At 38.0% G+C, this 8,166-nt stretch overlaps 1 protein-coding gene across 1 annotated transcript; it reads right to left on the bottom strand.

Annotated features, from left to right (window-relative positions):
• Nucleotides 1-6: 6 nt before the first annotated feature.
• On the bottom strand, nt 7-7,745 carry LOC308657524 (zinc finger SWIM domain-containing protein 6-like). Its single transcript, XM_081309285.1, has 5 exons — nt 7,614-7,745; nt 3,798-3,955; nt 3,007-3,170; nt 765-846; nt 7-174 (listed from the first exon to the last, which is right to left on the bottom strand). Exons 1-5 carry the CDS (start codon nt 7,697-7,699, stop codon nt 125-127), a joined length of 540 nt encoding a protein of 179 aa, XP_081165411.1. The 5' UTR covers nt 7,700-7,745; the 3' UTR covers nt 7-124.
• Nucleotides 7,746-8,166: the final 421 nt, after the last annotated feature.

Here is an 8,166-nt window from a genome sequence, read left to right as displayed (position 1 = left end):
ACTTCAACAATCCAAGCACAATATATTGAGACCAAGAGTTCCCTTTTCCCAAAATAACCAACCATTACACATTAATGAAAGAAAAATAAGAAGAATGAGTTTACAGTCTCTGCTGTGTCAGTATTTAAACACTGAGATGGCAGTGTCTTCTCAGCAAGAGGTGTATATCCTTTTCTGATGCAAATAAGAAGAAAGAAAGACAGTTTAACCAACATTTATTTTAAATAGCCATCATTTTGTTTGTGTTGCATTCTTGCTGGGGATGTAGTTTTCTTAGTAATGATCTGCTACTCTACTGCAGCAAAGGGAAATAATAGGCTGATAGACTTCACAAAGAGCAGCTTATGGCCAAACAGGGAATTTTCTTAGGGCCAGCTACTATTTCTCACACATCTGAAAATCCACTGAAACCACACACACCCATCATTTCTCTGCTGTATAGTCAGATGAAGAAAGAAAAAACCCAGAGTAAAAGAGGTAACTTTATATGAAGTAAACAAAAATTATTTATTACTGATATTATCTCATTTAAAATAACTGGTTAGAGGTCCACAAACATGACAGTTTAGAATAAGAACAATGCCAAGTGTGTATGACTGAAGGACGGGTTTGAGGTGTGGGAAAGGGAGCCCCTGCAGATGCTAGAAGGGGCAGGAGTCTTGGAGAAGTCAAAATAAGAGAGGAAATGTTCTTGGATTTGTAAATGACAGGTAAAATCCTGCCATGAGGCACCTGGGAAAGCTTCTTCCCCAGAGATTACCTACCAACTTCAGTAGCACATGTCACCAGCCACCTCACCATCTCTCGCCGTCGCCAATTTAAGGTTGACAGTGTCATGCGCATAACCTGTAAAGACAGGGAGAGTAACATGTTTTGGAGGATTATCCTAAGTCAATGGAAAAAGAAAATTCATTCTAAGGAATAAACTGGTGGGCAGACTCTCTACTACCAGGGGGATGAAGAGTATTTTATTTACAACAAAGATCTATATATGTATCTGGATCTGTCTAATATTCCCCCAGGTTGACCTTGTCACTGCCTAGGAGGCAAGAGGATCACATTCTACTCTTGGTGGGTTCATTGACCAGATGTGACACCCTGGGCAAATCAATCTCTTTTCTCATATGAAAAATCCAACTGAGCAGTAAACATAGACCAGGTTGCCTTTCTGTAGCCAGCTTTAACATCCCATGATCCCATGGTTTGATTTCTGGGGATTCTTGCAAATTCATTCAATTCTTCAAAGAATTTTCATTGGGCAAAAAGGTTTTTGTTTTTATTTTTGTAGCACTAGGGATGAACCCACGGTTGCTCTACCACTGAGCTTTTACCTTTTTAAGGACAGGATCTTGCTAAATTGCCAAGCTAACCTTAAACTTATAATCTTCCCTCAGCCTCCTGAGTGGCTGGGATTACAGGTGAACACGACCATGCCCAGCTAGATAGATATTTTAAAGTAATAATTTTTATTATTTTTTCAACCTCTTTTAAATCAACTTTCTGGTGACTATGAAGTTAACCCAAGGTCTACAAAAAGGAATCATCTTTGGCATCATCAGAGGTCCCAAGTCAAACTTATCTACCTCCTGCTATTCCTCTCATTCTTTAAGATTCAAAACATCAAGGGATATAATACTCCTAAAGCCTTAGAAAGATGCTGTGGGATTCCTTCTTGGGATCTAGAAAGAATGAGGCAAAGGACTAAGCTTTCATTAATCTGCTATTTACTCAAAACTCCAATAACAAGAAAGCTCACATTAATGTTTATTTCTGCATCATACTTTTAATATGTTGAAAGTGAAAATGAAGTAAAAAAATTTATTTTTAAAAAAAATTTCTAAATGGTCATTGTATAGCTTAAAAGCAATCTCCTATCCCTGTCTCGTACAGAACTGCTTTTACAATGATCAGAATATTTTCCTGTGATCCAATTCTTTAAACTTTATTAACGCAATCACTATAAAGAAGGAATCTAGGGTCTGGGGTTGTGGCTCAGTGGTACAGTGCTCTCCTAGCAAGTGTGAAGCCCTGGGTTCGATCCTCAGCACCACGTACAAATAAATAAATAAAACAAAAGTTGTTTTTTTTTTTTTAAAGGAATCTATAATCAGAAAATTGAGCAATTATCTAATCTGGGCATTCTATTTCCCATATTTCAGGTACTTAGGGTTTCACAATTTCTTTCACTACTTTTTAATAAGAAAAAAAGCAGCAAATGTTAACAGAGCTCTCATGAGAAAAGTGGAAAAAAACTTTGTAGTTCTCGGTTTCTGTAGTAATTGTTCAAAAACTATAAGGAAGCAAACATCTATCTGCATGACTAACTTAACTGGTGTTGCATCCTACTGAAATCTGAAACTGGACCCTCGCCTAATCATCCCTTTTACCTAATTTTCTCAGGTTATAAAAAGGAGCTAGAACTACCAAATGCAAACATGAACAAAAATTCATCTTCCTCTAAAAACTTAACCCTCACACTGAATCTTTTATTACACATGATAGCTTCACTCAAATCTCTTGCTAGCAATAATTCTTTTCCATTTATTCAGAGAAATGTGACATTAAGGTAGTAATTCAGAGAATGGATTTTTTTTTTTTAAATTGAGAAATGCAAACAGGGCTTCTAAATGTCTAGTCCCTGTACCTCAAATAGTATAGTTCAGCTGAAAGTGACCCCAGCTCTGAAATACAGTGCTCTTCTTTTTTTTTTTTTTTAAAGGAGAGTGAGACAGGAGAGAGAGCATTTTTAATATTTATTTTTAGTTCTCAGCGGACACAACATCTTTGTTGGTATGTGGTGCTGAGGATCGAACCCGGGGCGCACGCATGCCAGGCGAGCGCACTACCGCTTGAGCCACATCCCCAGCCCCTGAAATACAGTGCTCTTCTGAAGCCTAACAGATTTGTAATCTGAAGAGTCATTTACTTGCACTAAAAAACCCCAAACATACATGTATCCCAAGAGATGCCTTCAATTGGCATCGGGAAAAACCACCAAGCACATACCTGCAAACCCAGCTCCAGAGACACTTTCAAAAGAGTGATGTCTGGCAAACTGTCCATGAGAGTTGCTATTTTAAATGCATCTTGGGCGAGTTTGAAGATGTGTGATGAGGAGTGAATATTTTTCTGGATGGATTCTAATACTGTTTCCAGCCTCCGAACATCACCTGCAATGAACAAAGGAAAACTAACCCAAATCAAATCAAAGGTAAGTGAGGCAAAATCAATGAAAACCCATGAAACCATAAATGCATAACAAGAGGAAAAAAGAACACAAATAAAGCACAAGTTAGTTTACCTGAAATGTTCACAAAGTCAATGGCACAGCTGGTACAACTATGTTACTGTAATGTCTATAAATCTTGAATTCACAAAAAGATACAATGACTAAAAGCACATATGATCCAGAACCAACATGAAATAGTAAACAGCTCTCCTAGTTCCTATTTATGAATTTTTGGTGAATATTTCAGGTACCAAAAAAAAAGCAAACAAACTTTTTGTTTCTAAATCTCAACCATTTGCACCCCCTCCCCCTTTTTTTTGGCATGGTAACTAACCTAACTCAGCTAGCACCAGGTTTAATGATACAGGTAAATAAGGAAAATGCTGGACTCAAATGAACAGTGTCTGTTTTGCCTCATGAGCAAACATAAAGCTAGCATCTAAAGAAAAGGACCCCTTTACAATGTCTGACATGAACACCTCTATTGAGAACTGGGGAGTGGGGGTGGGGTTAAAAAAAAAAAAGGCAGGCAAATTAACAGTTACAAGGCCTCAGGACATTACAGTACCTTTGGCTGCAGTTAGCATGGTGGAGGCCAGCTCACACTGCTGGGATTCAATGTGGCTTAGAGTGAACCAACGAGGGTATCGGTTGGGAACAACTGATGCAATGTGGTGTGGGCGGGTGAGGTCTCCCGTTGGAGCAGTAGATTCCAATACTAGCAACCTGTAATGAGAAGATGAGGAAGGTGGCCTCTAGTTATTACTTGTCTGTTACCCTGGCCACAAGGACTGGCCTACAGAAGCCAGAGGAGTGAGCAGATGCTGAAAAATATTGTTCAGGACCTTGGTTCACAAAGAGCTAGAATAACTACTGTCTGCTGCTTGGACACCAAAGTCATACTGTTATTTGCTCATCTCTCAAACCTAAGAGATCTCCTTTTTTTAACATCATTCAGAAAATTGTAATATTCAGAGAAACTAAAATATTTAACATTAATGAACTTTGAAACACAAGTCTTGATGTCTCTTTTTCAATCTTATTCATTAAAAATAAAAATTAACAAAAACAGTAAAAATGGATATTTAAGACAGATTACAACAATTGGGGATGAGTAGGTAGCTCAGAAGAATAAGCTTACTTATTAAAAAATATAAATAAGATGGAAAGCAAATAAATATGACCTCCTTTATATATTTTCATAATTTCTGCAGAATTATGACAACAGAAGTTTAAAGTTAGAATACGTTCTATCTGAACCAGACAATATCAGAGAAGATGCAACAGATGAATGTATCCCTAGACAGTTCTACAAAATTATGATTTCTAGTATTTCATTGTATCTTTGATTAACAATATATTGACAAATAAATAATTCTTGAAAACAAAGCACATGCCAAAAAGATGGGTAGAATAAGTACAACAGAAATAATTCCTTTACAAATATCAAAATTCAGGATAGGTATGTAGCTTAGTGGTAGAGTGCCTACCTAACATATGCAAAAAGCCCTGGATTCAATCCCTAGCATCACCACCACCACCACCACCAAAAAAAAAAAAAAAAAAAAAAGTACACTAATCAAACACTGGCCTTACTTTAGGTATAATAGGGTTAGAGGGTTAGAGACTATAGAATAAAAGTTGGAAATAAAGTTATTAGCAGGGGCTGGGGATATAGCTCAGTTGGTAGTGTGTTTGCCTCACATGCACAAAGCTCTGGGTTCAGTCCCCAGCACCCCCACCAAAAAAAAAAAAAAAGTTATTAGTAGGGTAAGGGCGAGATACTGGCCTCCTGGCCTCAGCCAAGAGTAGTTACTTCTCAGGTAAGCCAAATGGCTCTTTTTTAAATCTAGGGACAAAGAGAGGTTATCATTAGAAAGGGTGGCAAGATAGGCAAGTAATAAGAATTTTGGCAGGATTGCTATTTTACTTTTTCTTTCTTTCTTTTTTCTTTTCTTTTTTTTAAATTCAGTGTCCCTTCAAGGGGTAGGCAGTTGCTGTAGAAGCAACTAGTCAACATCCCTGGGAAAGGGAGAAAATGAATGCTTCCTCAGCCTCCCTCTTCCAGAAGGAGTAAGAAGCAAGCCAGCTATATCTCTCTCTCCCTTCCTGTTCCCTTGGCTGCCTTAAAATCCTCTGGTAGGTTACATTACCTCCCTTCCATGGCAGGGGTTTGGCTGGGGTAGAAGTGGCAGGCAGAAGAGAAAGGTGGAAAACAGTTCCCCTGTCCCCTGCTAGTATTCCCCAGGAAGAAATTGCCTGGGAAGCAACTAAAGGAGAATATAAATGAGCTGAGCTTCTGAGCATTCATTAGAAAAGCAAGGCTTTCTGCCTGGCAGACACTGTTACATAAGGCAGAACCACACAGAAACCTCATGCTATTTTACTCTTAAATTTACCATTGGTAGTAACAACAGCATCTGGTGGCATCATAACATTAACATCCTTCCCTTTACAACAAGAGTAGAGTTTTTAGGAGTAGAAAAAGTTTAGAGTGGAGCAGCTGTCTCCAAAGAAAACTTCTATTTCAGCTTCCAAAGGGGAATAGGAATCTACTTATAAAAATGTGCTCAAAATTACAAACCAAGTAGTATAAAGCAATCTAGTAGAGGACTATTGCTTATATTAGTTATTGATTTATTTTTTGGTACTTTAAAAATAGCCAAGAGAATACTGTAAGGTTTCTCTAATAAGTTACTCAGAAAAGCATGCCAAATTAAAGGATGTCAGCCTTGAAACACTGACACAGAGGCATTGTACACCCGAGCGTATGCGCATGCACACACACACACACTCTCACCCCATCATTTCATAAATATTAGATAAAATATTGAGTGTAGCTTATATCTAAGAACAGAGTTAACTTTGGAGACACTGGTAATTTATAGGCCAGGATTTGCTTTTGAATCTTACACTGATTACAGACATAGAATCTATGATGAAAAGCTTTTTATAGGATCAAACTATTCTTCAATATCCTCAAGCTTAAAGATCTACACAGGGTCTGTCTTTAGTTAATCATAATCATGTCTAATCAATACTTTCTGTTTGAAACACAGGGGGTGTTCTATTAATTTTTTTAAAAAGGAAAAAGAGTAAAAGCAGATGTTTTAATAAGAAAGGTACATATTTTCTTTAGGTCCTTAAACTTTAATAGGTTACATACAAGATTAATAAATATAATCTTAAACTCGTTAATAAGTATTCACCTTAAACAAATTCATGATAAAAACAATTATTTGCTGAAATTAAAAAGGCATGTGAAAATAAGAAGGTGCATGACCAAGGAGGAGGTATTCTAACTGCCATTATTGAGAGGGAGGGGCCGAGGAATGCTGGCAGTCAGAGGGAGGCCCAGTCCTTGAGGGCCCTAGTAAGCACTCCCTCAACAGCATACACATCCCATCTTCTCTTGGCCTTGAGATGATCACAAACATGTTCTAGTGGGTGACACAGTGGCCTTCCTGTACTACTACTGATGGAATGTAGAATCAAAACAGGTATAAAAGCCTTCCTTGGTTATTACATTCAAGTCAAATATATTCCATGGTTTAGAGAATCTAATTTTTCAAAATAAATATTCAGAAGGGGTTCAACTGTTGTGGTCTCACAAAATTCTGAAACTCTATTTCTAAATTCTAGCTTAAAGGAATAGAGGGAAGAACCATGATGGCCATAAGATGACAACTGTTGGAGATGCAATTCTTCCTTCACTTTAGAACAAAACCAACCTGGGGGCCCTTCAACAGATGAATGGATAAAGAAAATGTGGTGTATATATACACAATGGAATATCACTCAGCCTTAAAGAATGAAATTATGGCATGTGCAGGTAAATGGATGCAGCTGGATAATATCATGCTAAGCGAAGTAAGCCAAGCCCCCAAACCAAAGGTCGAATGTTTTCTCTGATAAGCAGATGCTGATTCATTACTGGGTCAGAGAAGTAGGGAAGAATGGAGGAACTCTGGATTGGGCAGAGGGGAATGAGGTGAGGGGAGGGGGTATAGGTGGGAAGGACAATGGAATGAGATGGACATTATTTACCCTATATACATGTATGAATAAACTAAACTATTGGAGTGACTCTGCACCATGTACAGCCAGAGGAATGAGACGTTGAGCTCCATTTGTGTACAATGTACCAAAATTAATTCTACTGTCATGTATAACTAATTACAGCAAATTTTTAAAAATTAAAAAAGAAAGAAGAAAAAAACAAGCTTTCAAGCAGATCACCTCCACAACAATTCAGGAAGCATAAAAAAAAAAAAAAAAAAAAAAGAGTTTCCTTAGCTTTTCTGTCGAATACAGTCAGTAAGCAGCCATTTCTGCTGGTGGGGAATGTGGACTGCCTCTGCCTGGCTGGGCTGTGAATACATACCGCATTGCTCTCAGTGCAATTTTGTATGCCAGTTCAGCATCGTGAGGTAGGAGAGAGGTGAAGAGATACTTGGCAAATGTGTGCATTGGAACGCTCTCCCGGTGGATTATTTCGCCTAAACCACTATATGGCCCAGCTGTGGGAAGAGAGCATACATGTTTTTCTTTCCTAAAACACTAACACTTCTCAAAAAGCATACCTCAACATTTTTGTGTAAAATTTCAACACACGTAAGCTAATTTAGGTAAGAATTTAATCTGATAGAAGAAAGGAATAAAATTTTTAGTCAAAAAGATTCCACAGTGTCCAATACAGACTTTAGTTCATGAACAATCTCTCCACTATCCCTTAGCTAAAACAAGAGCCACAGAACTAAGGGGCAAAGCTCACTTACAGTACAAGTACCTCAGAGAAAGGAACCCCCTGAATCATGAACCCTCTCAGTGTGTGACAACTGAGCAACCAGATATGCAAATGCACAAAAGACTCTGCAGCTTAACCATGGACCCAGCCCATAGATCTACGCAACCATAGGGTACAGCGACACCAGGTA

The sequence above is a fragment of the Spermophilus citellus genome, assembly GCF_964194105.1.
Source record: "Spermophilus citellus genome assembly, chromosome: 1".
Taxonomy (NCBI): Eukaryota; Metazoa; Chordata; class Mammalia; order Rodentia; family Sciuridae; genus Spermophilus; species Spermophilus citellus.
The sequence above is the reverse complement of the archived record's forward strand: the minus strand, read 5'-3'. Positions and strand labels throughout refer to the sequence as shown.

What these genes read in the sequence shown, in the direction of transcription:
- LOC308657524 (XM_081309285.1), bottom strand. Translation starts at nt 7,699, where the DNA reads ATGCACACATTTGCCAAGTATCTCTTCACCTCTCTCCTACCTCACGAT. An exon ending in CTCTGGAGCTGGGTTTGCAG is followed by an intron (nt 847 to 3,006) that starts GTATGTGCTTGG and finishes CTGTCTTTACAG; the next exon opens with GTTATGCGCATGACACTGTC. An exon ending in GACATGTGCTACTGAAGTTG is followed by an intron (nt 175 to 764) that starts GTAGGTAATCTC and finishes TATTTGCATCAG; the next exon opens with AAAAGGATATACACCTCTTG.